This window comes from Cimex lectularius, unplaced genomic scaffold (genome assembly GCF_000648675.2).
Source record: "Cimex lectularius strain Harlan isolate CLEC.00 unplaced genomic scaffold, Clec_2.1 scaffold203, whole genome shotgun sequence".
Classification (NCBI taxonomy): Eukaryota; Metazoa; Arthropoda; class Insecta; order Hemiptera; family Cimicidae; genus Cimex; species Cimex lectularius.
The window spans coordinates 411304-428898 of record NW_019392774.1 but is presented as its reverse complement, the minus strand read 5'-3'; the positions used below and the strand labels follow the sequence as shown (position 1 = coordinate 428898).

General features: G+C 34.7%; 1 protein-coding gene across 1 annotated transcript in view; it reads left to right on the top strand.

The window, feature by feature from the left end:
- LOC106672953 (ataxin-1-like) overlaps window positions 1-14820 on the top strand; it is a 54199-nt gene extending 39379 nt beyond the window's left edge. Inside the window, exon 4 of the mRNA XM_014404810.2 lies at window positions 13396-14820. Within this exon, the coding sequence (XP_014260296.1) occupies window positions 13396-13641 (246 nt within the window). The 3' untranslated portion in view covers window positions 13642-14820. The remainder of the gene's footprint in view (window positions 1-13395) is intronic.
- The last annotated feature ends 2775 nt before the right edge of the window (window positions 14821-17595 follow it).

The window sequence follows — 17595 nt, the reverse complement described above, 5'->3', positions numbered from 1 at the left end:
CTGTGCTCCTGATAGGTATTTAGCTGAGAACTTCTTGTGAACTGTAAATCTGCTGTTTCAATTTAAAAGTGCTCCTGTTCTTTCAATAGAAATTACAGCTAGAACTTCTTTCGGACTATCATCTTCTATTTTAGTTTTTTAAAAATCTCTTGGAAGTAACTGTGCTCCTGATAGGTATTTAGCTGAGAACTTCTTGTGAACTGCAAATCTGCTGTTTCAATTTAAAAGTGCTCCTGTTCTTCCAAAAGTAATTAATTTCAGCTAGAACTTCTTGTGGAATCTTCTATTTTAATTTTAAACGAAACTCTGGAAGGCTTAAACGAATTTCAGCTTAGAGCTCCTAGTAGAATTTTTTTTAATTGAAAAAATTAAAATTTCACCTTTGAGCTCCTTTGGAAGTATATTCTCCTGTTTTAATTGAAAAACTTGTTCTTCTAATATTTCTGTGTTTGACCCTACCGACAAATGAGTTTTGAGTTTTTCTTTTTTAAATTTAACACGCTGGGCTCCTTGTGGGTTGAAGTCTCCTTACTGGACAAGGTAATACAATGACTTTTGCTGATTAGCATGGACTTTTCTAAGCCTAGAGCTTCTTAAGGATGTTGTTAAATCCATACGGTTGCTTTTAAGTTTATTATTAATCAAAAATTGGAATGTCGTGAAGAACGAAGTTGTACCTCGAGCAAAAATCAGCCAGTTCAGACACAGAATCCGATGTATTATTAACAAATATAAAAATCCTTTTCCTACGATCAATCACCTCATCGATAAAGCTTAATCTTATCAAGGTGGGGGCTGTTAATCCGTGAAACCCTCCGCTGCACCGGCTCTCAATGAAATCTGGCACGTAGGCCGAGGGCAAACGGACTGTGTCAATAGTTGAACAAGTGCAAGACGGGGGTCGTTGACACTCCTGGAACGGCGTACGATTTGGGACAGATTTGAACCGAGGCGTTTTTCTCGTCGGCCCGTCCCTCCTTTAAGGGAAAAGTCAGTTTTCTGCTGGGATCGCCTGGAATCGTACGGGATGACGCAAACCGAAGAAATCCCTGACCTTGCACCTTTCTCCTCGACAGCCTACTTTCCTTTCAGCGATCCTTGCTAATAGTAAATTAAATTATATTTACAATGAAAAGATAACGAAATTGTCGTTTCGTTCAGTGTTGGGAATGAATTAAAAAAAAAAATCCAGTTCCCGGATGTGAATTTCTCACAGGACCATTACCATAATAACATTAACTCTTGAGAACTCGAGAACCTGAATAACGGATTAACAGATGCTACTTCGGCCATCGGAATTTCCTTTTGTCAGATTTTTCTATATATTTTTGAATGCAAAATAAGTTGACTTTTTCTCAAAAGATTATATCCAGGTCTGGAATTCAAATTATCCCCGATTATAAATATTATTCAGTACCACTTCATACCAAAAGCTACAGAACTACCGTAATTTTTGTGATTATGTCTTCGGTAAAAGGCAAAAATCTGCTTAAAGTATCTTGCTATCTCCTTATCTTTATTGAAACGACGGAAATTTATGTAAATTTGTTCAAATTTCTCTTCTCATCATAAAAACAGAAAATCTACTGAAAAATGATGTAAATATTTTCCACTTTTGTAACGGATATTTTTATACGAACTTTACGATATAAAACCATAGCAACTTACAGAAATTAATACAATCTCTGGTCCGGATAAGACAGACGTTTTCTCTATCAAACAATTTTTTTTTCCTTCAGCGTTAAAATGTCATAAGGAGATTTTGCCAATGAGTTTTACCTTGTCCAATAACACAAAAGGAGCCCATCATATGAGTAATTTAAAAAAGAATAACTACAATTTTTCATTAGGGTCAAGCGTAGAGAAATAGGAGAACAAGAGATTTTTTGGTTAAAACGGAAGATCTTCCACAAGAAGCTCTAATCTGAAATTCCTATCAGGAGCACAGATACATTCAAGAGTTTTTAAAAATTAAAATTGAAGAGGTTCACAAGAAGTTTCCACCCAAAATTGCTATAGGGAGAACAGGAGTATCTAAACCCTTTTTTCAAATGGAAACATCAGATTTTAAGTCCCCGAGGAGTTCTCAGCTGAAATATCTATCTGCTGCAAAGGTGCCTCTAAGAGCCTTTTTAAATTGGAAGAAAAGGATAGTCCACAAGGAGATCTCTTAGCTGAAATTTCAATAGGAAGACATTAGCGCTAAAAGCTCACGAATTGGGAAATTTCATGTGTTATTTTATTTAATTCTCCTTGCCCAATAGATAACGCAAGAAAAGATAAAACATTGAGTATTTAATAAATAAAAACTTCGTGGAAATAGGGTTTTTAAACGGAGCCTCTAGGTGATTTTTTTTCTTTTGGAGTTTTTATTAGGATAAAAATTGCCTTCTAGATTTAAAAAAAAATTATATTAAGATATGATGCTTTGTAAGGAGTTAGAACTGAAATTTTTGGCTCGAAGAGCTCTGTTAAATTTAAAATAAGATTATGGTCCTCAATGAGTTCTCAGCTGAAACTTTTGTTAGAAAGAGCGTTTTGAAAAATGGAAATGGCAGATTATTTTCTAAAAGGAGCTCTCGTTTGAAATTTCTATGAGGAAGTTAGTAGCAGCTAAAAACATGTTCTCGAACTGGAAAATTTCACGAAAATGGGCCAAATTCGTTGTTTGAATATTTAAAAAAGAAAAACTTCATTTTTTCATCAGGGTCAAAAGTGCAGACGTATTAGAACAGGAGCCTCCTTGAGCTTTTTTTTAAATTAATTAAAAGGGGGTGTATAAGGAGCACACAGCTGAAATTTCTATCAGGAGAACAGAAGAATTCAAGGAGCTTTATACAAATTGAAATAGGCGATTATTTTTCTGAGGAGTTCTCGCCTGAACTTTGTAGTAGGAAGTCAGAAGCAGCTAAAAGCTCTCAAACTGGGAAATGGGCCAAATTCATGGTTTTTCTTATCAGATTATAACCACACTTGTCTGTGGGAGATTCAAATCCTCGAGGAGCCCGAAATTAATTATTTAAAAAAGAACAATGTTTTTTTCCGTCAGGGTGAAAAGTGGAGACATATTAGAAGAACAGGGATCTCCAAGAGCTTTTACGAAAATAAAAACAGACGCTCCTGAGAGCTTTTCTTTCTTGGGTCGATGTATATCTTAAATATCTCAAAATGCTTTAGGCAAAGAGTATATTTTTGGACTTTTTGAATACCGTTCTCGCCCTAAAGGTTAAATTAATGGTTTCAAACAGGACATTTGGTAAAATATCGGCTCAAACGCGTTTTGCATTCGGTCGTAAATAATCCGGGCGGATAATTCAACGAACAGGGGCCTCAAAGTGCTTTTAAAATTAAAACAGGAGAGCACCGCGTTTAAGGAGCTCAAAGATGAAATTTTTATCAGGAAGACAGATGCTTCCGAATGCTGTTTCAAGAATTAAAGCATCTGAGCATCTAGTAGTAAATAAACTAAGAGAATTTAAAATTTCATAAAATAAACCGATTAAATTTGTAAAAAATCAGCCAGATTTGATATTTCTATTAAAATGAATAGAATTTTAAAAAGCCTTGCGGAAAATAGTCTAAAATTAGGTTGTTTTTTTTTGTATTTATTATTTATTAGTTTGAATAATTTACAACGGGTGGGTTTTAAATGAACATCGAATCACTCGTCATACACCTAGGTCTTTCTCCTCAACCCCTGGAGAATCTGAAGATTCCGGGAAGGAGGAAAAAGGAAAATAAAAACGATGATGGGAAAAAAAGAAAAGAATTCACTATTGAAGGCGCTACCGGGCTTCAGCCTGGACATTATCTCGTCTGGGATTTTAAATGACCAGATATGAGGTGTGTTATGAAGATAGAAGGCTAAACGAAAACTGCAGTTTTTTTTCAACGAGAAAATGCTAGAAAATCTGTTTGTACTTGTAGAGAATGAAATTATAGACTGGGTTTGTTTTTATGGAGATGGTAGGGTTGTGGAAGATGACATTTTCTCAGGATCTTCACAGGGTGGAAAGGCGATTATTTGAAATAGAAAGAGGCGTTTTCCATTTAACGCATGGCCTGTCCTGGCCGTCTTTGATAACGGGGAGCGGCTGGCTAGGATCGGCGACGTTATCCAGCTGGACGTCGTTCAAGAAGATCGGCTCGTTTCCTCGGATCAAAGACAACCAGCGTAATAGCCCGGAGCGGTGGAATGTTAACAGCCTCCCTTTATATCACAGTGACACGGGTCCACCTAATGAGAAACTCCTTTTCCTCATTTCCATCGGGCCGGGGTGAAAAGCCGATCAGAAATATGTGCATGCCCCCGGGCGTACAATGGGCCGGGTATGCTATGCCCTCTCTCCCGTGACTTTTTGCTCTTCTTTTACCCGGCTCATACACGGTGAGCCGTTTAGCGATACAATGGCCGGCCATTGTCATCCGTCCTATTGAGAGAGGAGGCAATGCTCCAAGGCTCCAAGGCCGTCCGGATTCACCATCCGCACACGCGGGGACCGACGGACCCACCGATAAGACGGGGGTCGATCCGTCCTGGCCCGTACCGGATTCTCAGAATTCCTCGACCACGACCTCGCATAATTAAGACGGAAAGTAAACGGTCCTTAGAATCAACAACAAAAGAACACTGACGAATACCTCGTTGCTCTTGAAATTCCAGTTTTCATGTACTGATCACCTTCCAAAAATATCAAATCTGGTTATAGATAGAATACGTGGTCTAAATCGTCTTACCTGTTAACTATACATAGCTCAACTTTCAATAATATACAAAGTGGACATAGACAATGTTTTAATCTTATTATTGAGGTCCACCATTCACATAATCAATTCAACTATAACTGTCGAAAAATAAAGCTCTCAAAAGAAGTTACATACCTAGGACAGAGCATGGCACACCTTAAGACAACCCAGGATAGGTAAAATGCACAATGGATTTACCATCTTAAAATGACCTTATCGTCATACTTCATAGCTTAAACTTCTAATCTAAAATTTCTATTAGACTGCGTGATACCAGAGTTAAGACATTTCGAACATACATATCCAAGAGAAATGGAAAATTCTGTGTTCAGTCCACTGCGTGAAAGATTGTCTCAATGAATTTGAATTTCAAATTATCTCCATTGTGTAACATCTCAGGTTCTGATAGGTCTTAGGAGAACGGAATGTGGCACGAGCTCACAAACCGAAATATAGAGAATAGAAATATTTCCAGAATAAAGGCTAAATTTCAAAGTATCTCCATTGTGCAACATCATAGGTTTTCTACGAGGAGAACAGAATGTGGCAAGAGCTCTCAAATCTAAATATTTAAAGAAAAAAAAAACGAAATTTTAAGTAGAGTTACACAGTGGAGAATTGTGTAACTCTACAGATTTTCTACCTGGAGAATAGAAATATTTCCAGAATAAAGGCTAAATTTCAAATTATCTCCATTGTGCAACATCATAGGTTTTCTACGAGGAGAACAGAATGTGGCAAGAGCTCTCAAATCTAAATATTTAAAGATAAAAAAACGAAATTTTAAGTAGAGTTACACAGTGGAGAATTGTGTAACTCTACAGATCTTCTACCAGGAGAATAGAAATATGTCTAAAAAAGGCTAAATTTCAACTTTTCTCTATTGTGTAACTTCATAGGTCATAGAGGAGAACAAAATATGGCAAGAGCTCGCAAATCGAAATATTTACAGAAAAAAGGCTAAATTTCAAGTTGTCTCCGTTGTGTAATAGTACGGATCTTCTTCCAGGAGAACAGAACACAGAAAGGGCTCCCAAATCTGAAATATGAATAAAAAGGTACCGGATTCTCAGAATTTGTCGGCCTCGACCTCGCATAATTAAGTCGGAAAGTAAACGGTCCTTAGAATCAAGATAGATAAAAGATCAACGTAGATAAAATCAATAACAAAAGAACACTGGGCGAATACCTCGTTGCGCTTGAAATTCCATTTTTCATGTACTGATCACCTTCCAAAAATATCAAATCTGGTTATAGATTGGATACGTGGTCTAAATCGTCTTTTCTGTAAACTGTTTATTATTGAGGTCCGTCCACCATTCACTAATAAATTCAACTATAACTGTCAAAAAAATAAAGCCTCAAAAGAAGTACCTACCCAATGGCCCATCTTATGACAACCCACGATAGGTAAAATGCACAATGGATTTACCAAACACTGTGAAAGAATTTAATTGCTAAATCCTAAAATGACCTTAGGTCATACCATACAGTCAGACATTATTTATGCATACGGTAGAAAGTTTTCTATTCCAACTGTAAAGCATCAAAACTATCTGACCTGAACCTGACGTTTTTTTGTTTACTGCATTAGTATATTTCTCGACCCGATAAGATCTACAGACTTTTTGATAAATGATTTCCATCAGATTGATACTTTTCTGAATAAGTCTTTTATGTTTGTTCAGTTTTTGATAGAAAAACGTCCAGTTATCTGTTTGATTGGTTTTTTGGTCCGGTTTTCCACGTTGTCCTTCACGTCTAATTTCATACTAGCCTTGATGGTTTTTCTGCTATGTTGTTCGTTATTTTTATGCTAACGAATCTTTCGCACGCGATTTTTGCCCCCTCTGGGAATAATAAAACTATTAAGAAAAAAATAACGAGACTGTTTACAACAGTTGGCCGATCACCGATTACAGAAACCGATCTGGACTTTCTACCAAGAAAACAGAAGCCTGAAAACGCTCATAGATAAAAAGCAAATAATGAAAATAGCCTAAATTCGTGGATTTATTCTTTTGAATTGCAGAATTTTCCAATAATATATTAAATTAATCTATTTAAATTGTTTGGCTTCAGCCTGTGCGTCAGTCTAAGATTGTCTTCCATGAGAACAGAATGCTTCAAGGGCCTCAAATCGAAATATCAAAAAAAACATGCTAAATTTCAACTTATCTCCACTAACTAACATAACAGATATTCTTCCAGGAGAACAGAATGCAGCAAGAGCGTCAAATTAAAGAAAAAAAGTGTAAATATCATTTGTCTTCATTGTAGTAACATTACAGATCTTCTACTGGGAGAACAGAATGAAACAATAGCTCACAAATCGAAATATTTAAAGAAAAAACAGCGAAATTTTAAGTAGACTCTACAGATATTCTACCAGGAGAACAGAATGCAGCAAGAACACCCAAATCAAAATGTTTCCAGATAAATTCCTAATCTCAAGTTGTCTCTATTCTTACACAATAGAGAACAGAATGCACCAAGAGCGTCAAATTAAAGAACAAAACGGGTAAATATCATTGTCTCCTCTTGTGTAACATTGCAGGTCTTTTTCCAGGAGATTAGAATGCAGCAAGAGCTCCCAAATCAAAATATGAAGAAAAACGTGCTAAATTTCAAGTTGCCTCCATTGTGTAACATTACAGATCTTCTTCCAAGAAAACAGAACGCAGCAAGGGCTCTCAAATCGAAATTCCATTGTGTAACATTTCAGATGTTCTACCGGGAGAGTAGAATGCAGCAAGAACTCCCAAATCAAAATATGAAGAAAAACGTGCTAAATTTCAAGTTGCCTCCATTGTGTAACATTACAGATCTTCTTCCAAGAAAACAGAACGCAGCGAGGGCTCTCAAATCGAAATATGTCCTGAAAAGGGCTTAAATTTCAAGTTGTCTCCATTGTGTAACATTGCAGGTCTTTTTCCAGGAGAGTAGAATGCACCAAAAGCTTGCACAACGAAAAAGTTCCAAGAACGAAAATCTAATTCCAAGTTGTCTCCATTGTGTGCCCCCCAGGGATCAGAACACTACAAGGGTTCTAAAACGAAAATATTCCATAAAACAAACCGATTTCTTCTTTATATACCTATTCAATCTTCACTCCAGAACGTTGAACTGTAAACATTTCCAGAAAACACGTGAAAAACACGTCCCTAGTCTACTATGCTCAGGAAATCAGAACGTTGGAGGAGGCAATGTTTTTCTGCGTATTTTTTTTCTGACCTGAGCTCAACAGATGATAGAAAATCTCTCAAATTCTGTTTCGTTTATTTATTTTTTCTCTCGGGCCTGGGACGAAAAACTTGAAATGAACATCGTTAGTCGATTAGATAAACCAATGGACGCAGGAGCAGAAGGGAAAACTTTTTTTATTGATTGTAACCCGGGACGTGTTATTTTTTTCTACAGTTTTCTCAGCTCTTTGAATCGAAATATTTCCGGACAAAAAAGATAAATTTCACTTTGCCTCCATTATGGAACATTTCAGGTTTTATACCAGGAGAACAGAATGCACCAAGAGCTCTCAAATCAGAATTGTCTTGGAAAAAGGCTAAATTTCAAGTTGTCTCCATTGTGTAACATTTCAAATGTTCTACCAGGAGAACAGAATGCAGCAAGAGCTCCTTAAATCGAAATATTTCCAGACAGAAAAGATAAATTTCACGTTGCCTCCATTATGTAACATTTCAGATGTTCTACCAGGAGAACAGAATGCAGCAAGCGCTCCTAAATCAAAATTGTCCTAAAAAAGGTTAAATTGCAAGTTTTCCCCATTGTGCAACATTTCAAATGTTCTGCCAGGAGAACAGAATACAACAAGAGCTCCAAAATCAAAAAATAAAGAAAAAACGGCTAAATTCATTTTGCTTCCATTATGTAACATTTGAGATGTTCTGCCAGGAGAACAGAAGAACAAGAGCTCTCAAATTGCAATAGTTAAAGAAAAAAATAAAGAACAATTTCAAGTTGTCAACATTGTGTAATTCGACAAATCTACTAGCAGGATAACAGAGGACGGCAACAGCTCCTTAAATCGAAATATTTCCAGGCAGAAAAGAAAAATTTCAAGTTGTCTAAATTGTGTAACATCTCAAATGTTCTATCAGGAAAAAACATAATACAGCAAGAGCTCCCAAATCAAAATTGTCCTTAAAAAAGGCTAAATTTGAAGTTTTCCGGTTTATTTCCTTGAATATATAATTATTTTTTAATGGGCTTGTAGTAGAGTAAATATCCTTTGCCGGACGGAGATGACTCAGGCAGGAAACGCTCGGCATGCTTGTACAAATCTGACTTCCGGTTCGTCCTGGGTAAAAAAATAACAAAGGGAACTATCTCCTATCCCAAATCCTTGTTCTTTCGACTACTCAGATCGGTGGTTCTTTTCCAATGCGTCCGCGCGGTCTCGCCGTGTCACCGGTAAACGGTGAATCTCATCGTAGAAACGTCTCCGGTCGAATGGGCCAAATTGTACCTCATTCTGCCGATTCAATTTAACCGGGTCCGCATAATTTCGCTGCGACTTTTTAGACAAACAATTTTTCAAACTGGCCAAAAATCGACAGTATCTCTGTGCAAAAACTTGTCTGATTAAACGAGAATTCTGTTCTTCCACTGGACCATTTATTTTAAATTTCCGTGGTATTTTCGCTATAAAATTGATTACGTTAAGCCATCAACTTTGGACAAAAGCACTCTAAGAAACTAGTAAAAAATCATAAAATGAAAAACTTTATCCCTTTGACCAAACCTCTAATTATTCTAATTAAAATTTATAATTTTTTTCAAATAATTATGTGCGAAAAGGCTATTAGGCCGTTCAGAAAATTTTGATTTGTTACCCACTCGACGGTCGGACAGCATAAGGGTTCATTAAAGAAATTCCATGTTATAAAAGAAAAAGAATAAGAAATAAAAGAAGAACTCGACTTCGTATAATGCCAGAAGTGGCATCACGTATTCGGCCATTTAGTACATGCATTCCGAGGATGTTTGGATTGTTTCCGATGGGGTCGAGGGGGAATTGAACCTCCTCGGAGTGAAGGTCAGTCCTCGACACCTGAGAGTAGTCACAGGGATGACCTTTCGCCCGTGAAGAAGACGGCCGATTACACAGGCAAACCGACCAGAAGTAGGCTATGACGCATAAGATCTTCTGAATTTAAATTTAGCCTCATTGAGTTACCCTCCTGGAGGATTATTGTCCGTATATGGAAGAAATCGAACTGTATGGAACAACCAGGAAAGCAAAAAGAAACAAGTATATAAAAGGATTGCGACGTAAACTAGCGCCTTACTATAACTTATAGGCTAGCCCGCAATGCACGCAGACATTGCGTGTTTAATAACACCAATCATAACCATTGAATTCTTTGTACATACATAAAATATATAATAAATATTACATAATATTAAACCGTTTATGCTTTAATAACCAATACCAATTTTAACAAAACCCTACACAAAAAGAATAATTACATAATATATTTAAAAAAAGCCAATAGTTTTGATACTTCTAACCTTTTTTTCAAATATGACTTAATAATGGAAAATTAGAATAGCTGAAAATAAAATAAACTCTCAATTCATAAACAGGATCATTTTATTCATGACATACCGGGTGTTACGGGATTAAATGTCACTAGTGACATGATGGATTTACTAAATTTTACGTACTCCAGTGCCACTAGAACGAGGTTTCTATCCTGTTTCTTTCCTGAGATATCATTTTTGTGATTTCAATCTAAAATCAGATTTTTTTGGACATGTTCGAACATTTCAGATGTTGTAACGGGAAAATAGAATACTGCAAGGGATGTCAAATCAAAATATTTAAAGAAAAAAGGCAAAATTTCAATTTTTCTTCATTGTGTAACTCTAAGCTCTTCTACCAGGAGAATATAATCTAGCAAAATAAAAATATTTTCAGACAGAAAAGAAAAATTTCAAGTTGTCTAAATTGTGTAACATCTCAAATGTTCTATCAGGAAAAAACATAATACAGCAAGAGCTCCCAAATCAAAATTGTCCTTAAAAAAGGCTAAATTTGAAGTTGTCCCCATTGTGCAACATTTCAAATGTTCTACCAGGAGAACAGAATGCAGCAAGAGCTCCTTAAATCGAAATATTTCCAGACAGAAAAGATAAATTTCACGTTGCCTCCATTATGGAACATTTCAGCTTTTATACCGGGAGAACAGAATGCAGCAAGAGCTCCCAAATCAAAAAATAAAGAAAAAACGGCTAAATTCACTTTGCCTCCATTATGTAACATTTGAGATGTTCTGCCAGGAGAACAGAAGAACAAGAGCTCTCAAATTGCAATAGTTAAAGAAAAAATAAAGAACAATTTCAAGTTGTCAACATTGTGTAATTCGACAAATCTACTAGCAGGATAACAGAGGACGGCAAGAGCTCCTTAAATCGAAATATTTCCAGGCAGAAAAAATAATTTTCAAGTTGTCTCAATTGTGTAACATCTCAAATGTTCTATCAGGAAAAAACAAAATGCAGCAAGAGCTCCCAAATCAAAATTGTCCTAAAAAAGGCTAAATTTCAAGTTTTCCCCATTGTGCAACATTTCAAACATTCTACCAGGAGAACAGAATGCAGCAAGAGCTCCTTAAATCGAAATATTTCCAGACAGAAAAAAGATAAATTTCACGTTGCCTCCATTATGTAACATTTCAGATGTTCTGCCAGGAGAACAGAAGAACAAGAGCTCTCAAATTGCAATAGTTAAAGAAAAATAAAGAACAATTTCAAGTGTGTGGTGATTAGTGACCGTTAATCGATATTTATTTAGAAATCGTGAGATGCGGACTGGTGTGATGTAGGTTTCAGAAAAACATTTTCTTTATCGTGCCACGGAGAAGAGAATGCAGGAAGAGCTCTTTGAATCAAAATATTTCCGGACAAAAAAGATAAATTTAACTTTGCCTCCATTATGTAACATTTCACGTGTCCTACCAGGAGAAGAGAATGCAGGAAGAGCTCTTTGAATCGAAATATTTCCGGACAAAAAAGATAAATTTCACTTTGCCTCCATTATGGAACATTTCAGATTTTATACCAGGAGAACAGAATGCAGCAAGAGCTCTCAAATCAGAATTGTCTTGGAAAAAGGCTAAATTAACTTTGCCTCCATTATGTAACATTCAGATGTTCTACCAGGAGAACAGAATGCAGCAAGATCTCTCATATCGTAATATGAAGAAAAACGTGCTAAATTTCAATTGTCGATTGTGTAACGATACAGATCTACCAAGACTCAAGACCTGCAGGCCAGGATAGCCATTGAATTTTTTGTACAACATGTAAAATGTATATTATGTATACAAAAAACCCAGCATCTGATATTTTGCCAAAAATATCTTTATAATGGAATGTTCGAATTGTTAAAAAGTAAATAAACACTCAATTAATTAACGCTTATGATTTATTTATTCCTGGCATACATAAACAGAACAGATAACATACAGTACACTTTTTTCGTCCTGACAACAACCTTCGGCTCTTGGGATCGAGTCCCGCTCGTGACACTATTTTCTCATCTCAACCACGCTTTACATAAAAATTGTAAATTTAAATCATCACTTTGGTTAAGTAAGATCGACTAAAAAATATGGATTGATATAAATAACTATGTAATTGTTGTGTATGTGTATGTAAAATACAAAAAGCATGATAAAAAGCTTATTTTTTCATGTATAACAAAACTTATGACACTCACTGTATATTATGTTTTTAAGAATTTGTGATATTGGTTTCCTAGTTTTTTCGGTACTCCTTAACTACGTACATAGGTCCTTAATAAAATTGTATAGGCTAACCCGCAAGGCCTCGGGAATTGCGGTTTTAGTATCACGAAAATTAACAATTAAATCTTTCTATATATAAAATACACTCAAAGACAATAAAAATCGCATTTTGTTATTCATTTTAAACTATATCTATTTTATATTATTTACAACACACTTATTTTAATGTAAATCAAATTAAACGAGATCAGAAATTCATTAGTTTAATAAAAACTATGTAATAATGATGATTTGCAATAAAATTCACCAAGATATCGTAAAATCATTAAGTAATAGAGTAAAATTTAACTAAAAAATGTATTAGCTAGTTTTGCTATATTACCTCCTGAATCAATTCAGGACAGGTGTGTCCGTCGATTCCACCCCACACTATAACTGTCTTTGAAGGCATTAGAAGGTCGAATAATTTAATTTTTTAAGATTGTTTAAAGCAATTTTATGCCTGCCTTAGGTAGTAATATTGCAAACTTAAAGGGTAAATTTTTCATATTTTAAGGTTAAGCATCAAAGAAATTATCAAGGGATTTGATGGCAGTGCTGTATTTGTCTTGTATTAGTCATTCGTCAAAAATTGAATATAAATTTTTAGGGTTTTAAGGTTAAGCATCATGGAAATTATCATGGGATTCGATGGCAGTGCTGAATTGTTTTTGTATTAGTCATTAGTCAAAAATTGACTAAATTTTTAGGGTTTTAAGGTTAATCATCATGGAAATTATCATGGGATTCTATGGCAGTGCTGAATTGTTCTTGTATTAGTCATTAGTCGAAAAGTGACTGTAAATTTTGTTTTTCATTATTTGTATTTATGTTACAGGTCGAGGTCGAATGTTCGACAGAACACCCCTACTTCGTCTATGGCCAGGGTTGGGCATCGTGCCGCCCCGAGAGGACCCAGGCAGCCTACGGTCTGAAGGTCCATCAGCTGCAAGTGGGCGATGTCTGCATCTCCCTGACGCCTCGACAGGGTGCCCAGTCGGGTACAAGTGGCGACAGGAAGCGCAGGTGGTCTGCGCCGGACGAGATACCTCCTCCACAGCACACTATACTCGTCAACGACTGATCCCGTTCGACAGAAAACAATAAAAACAAAAAAACAAAACAAACAATAAACACTAAGGCCGGGTTATGCAAAAGAGAAAGTTGATGTTTCAAAATTTATATGAGCTTTGTGACAAAATTGGGGTTTTCTTGCCCTCGAGAGCATCCATTACTTTAGCTTGTAAGCATAAATCATAGGTTGCCACGTGTCGTTATAAAATAATAAAAGAAACTTTTTTTACATTTAATCATTTATTGTACTGACACTGGATCTGCCTTCACTCGTTGCTCAAACGAGTTTTGGCTTTATGCAGTCTTCAGTGAGTCACAAACCGATATCCACCATTTATTTAATGACTTGTACTTGATCTAAGTTTATCTTATGTTCTGAGTTTAATTTTAATCTTCCTTTATAATGTAAAATCATTTTTGTTTTTTCAATGTTTTGAAAGAGTAGAATAAAATCCTGGTATCAATCAGGTTTTATACTTTTTGTTTTTCTTACAATTTGTCCATAATTTCTGTTTTATAGATCATGTAACTTTAATTTTGATATAATTAAGGCAAAATTCTATGCTTTTATTTACAAAAATCTTGTAACACGTGACAAACATAAATGATTGAAAATAGTATTGATATAATTAGTTATCGTCGACATTTCTCCTTTATTCAGCTACAGTCTTTCAATTTGAGCTCTCAGTAAAAAATATAATAAAAATAATAATAAAATAAAAATAAAAACATCTCATTTTTGTTATTGTGCAATGTAATAATCTTTATTACAAGTCGAGAGATTTTTTTTTTATACAAAGCCATAGTCATAGGACTAGCTGAACATTAATACATCCGGATGGTTGATTTTTGTATTGTATAAATTGAAAATTTAAAAAAGAAAAATATTTTTGTACTGTAAAATAGAAACCCTGCCTTGTGCAGAACCCGGGGGAGGGGTGCACAAACCTATCCAAAAGCTCTGCTTTTGTGTATAAAATTTTTTTTGTATATACTTAATCGTTGAACTTATTAAAAACAAAAATTTTTTTGTAATTTTTATCTCTGTGAATATGATCTCTTTTCTTATATAGTTTTTGTTTTATAAAGCAGCCAGAATAGAAATATTTTTAAAAAAAGGTGTATATATTAGTTTAATCATTTCCCAAAAGTTAAAAAGTTACTAAAGTTATATTTAAACAATAAAATTAAAAAAAAAAATTTTTACTTTCAGTATTTATTTATATTGTTAAAACGCTGATGCGAAGGCAAAAATTTTTATATAAACTGTGGTTTATTTTTTGTTGTTTTTTTCTTTCCTTCTTGAATCTTGATCGTTCAACAAAAATTGAGTGCCTTTATAGTTTCTTTGTCGAAGGATAGACTGAATAAAGTAATTTACAGAAAGATAGAACATAAAACGTGCCATAAACCAGCGCACTTGATGATACCCGAGACGTATATATTTAAAAATAATAAGAAGAAGAGGAAATATTTAACGAAATGTTAAATAGATATATGTTTAAAAAAAATTGGATGTTACATTGTAATATTTAACAAAAAAAACCATTAATAAAGACAATTGTTTATATCATTAATTATTGAGTTTTGTATTAACCTTTAAACTTTTTTTAATGTGGCATGTGAGTATTACATTTCTTTGTTTTTTATTATTAATTTATTATTTATTATTTGTGTTAAGTGTGAAGTGAGCTAGACTGCATGAAATTTGAAGAATTGGGATTTGGCTAGGTCATTATTTTGACTGGATGGATTGGGTCCTTTTAATGTTATGATTTTTTTAGCCGTTTTTTGTTCCAGTCCATACATGAGCTAGAAGAGCTGTTTATTTATTTTATTTTTTCAAGTATGTTGAGCATTTGTCTAACAGTAAAATTGTCTTGTACCTGTATTTTAATTCTGACATTTTAAGTTATGTTAATTCCACGTCTTTTATCTAGTTATAGTTCCAAATATTTGAATAGGAATAAATAGGAGGGAGGATTTTTTTGTTTGCAGGCAAAGTAAACATGATTCTAGGATAAGGAGGGATCAAGGTTTGTAGAGAAGATCACTGCGTCTATGCTGAAAAGTAACATACCTAGAACACACCCTTGAGATACACCAGAGAGAACGGATTGAAGAGGTTTATAGGCAACTGTTTATACAAAACTGTTTTTGCCCCAGGCCCTTTATCTCATTATACGGGCTGTACAAGTAGCGTCTTTACTGTTAATACGCTTGTATGTCATATGTTAAGAGTCTCTGTGATGTTTTATGACATTGAGTGTGGGTTATTTGTGAAAAAACCCTGGAATTTGATCATCTTCAACGACCACTTCAGTTTATTTCCAAATCAAAATTTATGATTGTGAGCAAACTACTTACACACATTGCTTTGAGAGCATGAGCAGAGATAGATTTGTATGCAGTAAAATTTGCCAAAATATGCCATAAAATGTGTGGTTGAAAGCCCTGAAATATGCAATAATGTGCAGTATTAATACGTTAAAATATGCAATGATATGCAGTAAACCATTTTTTTTTTTTTTTTTTTTTTATAGTAACTTTAAACAGAAATATAGATAATTAAATGAAATTGATATTAAAACTTTTTTTTAATGAGGGTATTTCAACTGCGAGGTTACTTGAACCCTCAGGGTGCCGGTGTTTTTGACCAAAAGCCCATTTGTAATTATGTTGGGTTCAAATGCATGGCTGCTGGAACCCAGGACCTTTACTTTACAGTGATAAGCGCTGTGTCAACGCCTAAACTGTTGCGGCCACCGACGACCCCTGGAGTTTATTTACATTTAACAAAAATATTTTCTCGCTTACATAATTAAATTATATATGAAGTTCTTTCGGAGGATCTATGGAAGAGGTCAACACAGAGAAAAACTTCCTTTCGGTTTTCGCCGAGCTTTCGACAGTTTTTATACTGTCATCTTCAGGGCCTGTTTTATTATCATATAGAAAAAAAAAAAAAAACATGAAAAAACAAATTGCACAAAAATTGAAATATCTTACCTTAATGGGGAAATAAAAAGACATGGTGTTTTGGGCACAGAAGTACATAAGGTTTTTTTGGTGCTCAGCATCTAAACATTATTTAAATTGAATAAATTAGTAATTAAAAATTACAACCATAAGTACAATAAAAATTAAAAAAGTGGTTGAGAAAAGGTTACCTCATAAAAGTCTAAATAGATCCTCCGAAAAAACTTCATGTTTCCAGCAGGTCAATAACCCAGCTCATTGTTAAATTATATATTTTATACTAATTGAGTATAATTAATGTTAATAAACGATTAATTGTCTTCTGTGAAATAGTGCCTACAATCCCTTAAAATTTGTGAGAATACTGAATATTGAAATAAGATTTAAGAAGGGGTTTTATATTCTTTGGCTGGTATTTCCAGAATCTTCTATTCCCGTTGTTGCGGCCTGTTTCAATTTTCTTTGAATTAAAACAACTTTGCATCAACTTATTTATTTTTTACAGAACTTTTCTATCCTTCCCCCTGAAAACCAATGTAGCATTTAAAACATTTTGTGCGATAAAGGCGATTTTACATAAAAATCCTTCAAATATGCAATTTTATACGATATTCAACAAATATGCAAAAATATGCTCTATAAAATTTTACCTACAGCTTCCTAGATACATGATGCGCATAGATAATTGATTTCCTCGGTTGTATGTGGTGGCAAATAAAATATGTAACTCATAAAAATCTGGTCACCATACTCTTTGGAAGGATTGGACGTGCTGGACTAGTGTAGTGCTTGAGATGAATCGAGAGCTTGGTGTGGAAATTTTGGATCAGTTAGGGACGGTTAGAATTTATATGTTTTCACTCCATAGAGTTCCCTATGGACCTAGACAAGTCATACTGTTTGCTCTGGTTTCTAGGACTAATGTCATTAGCACCTTTCTTTCCTTTCCTATGGCCCTGTTCCCACTATCCCGGAAGGGCAGTGG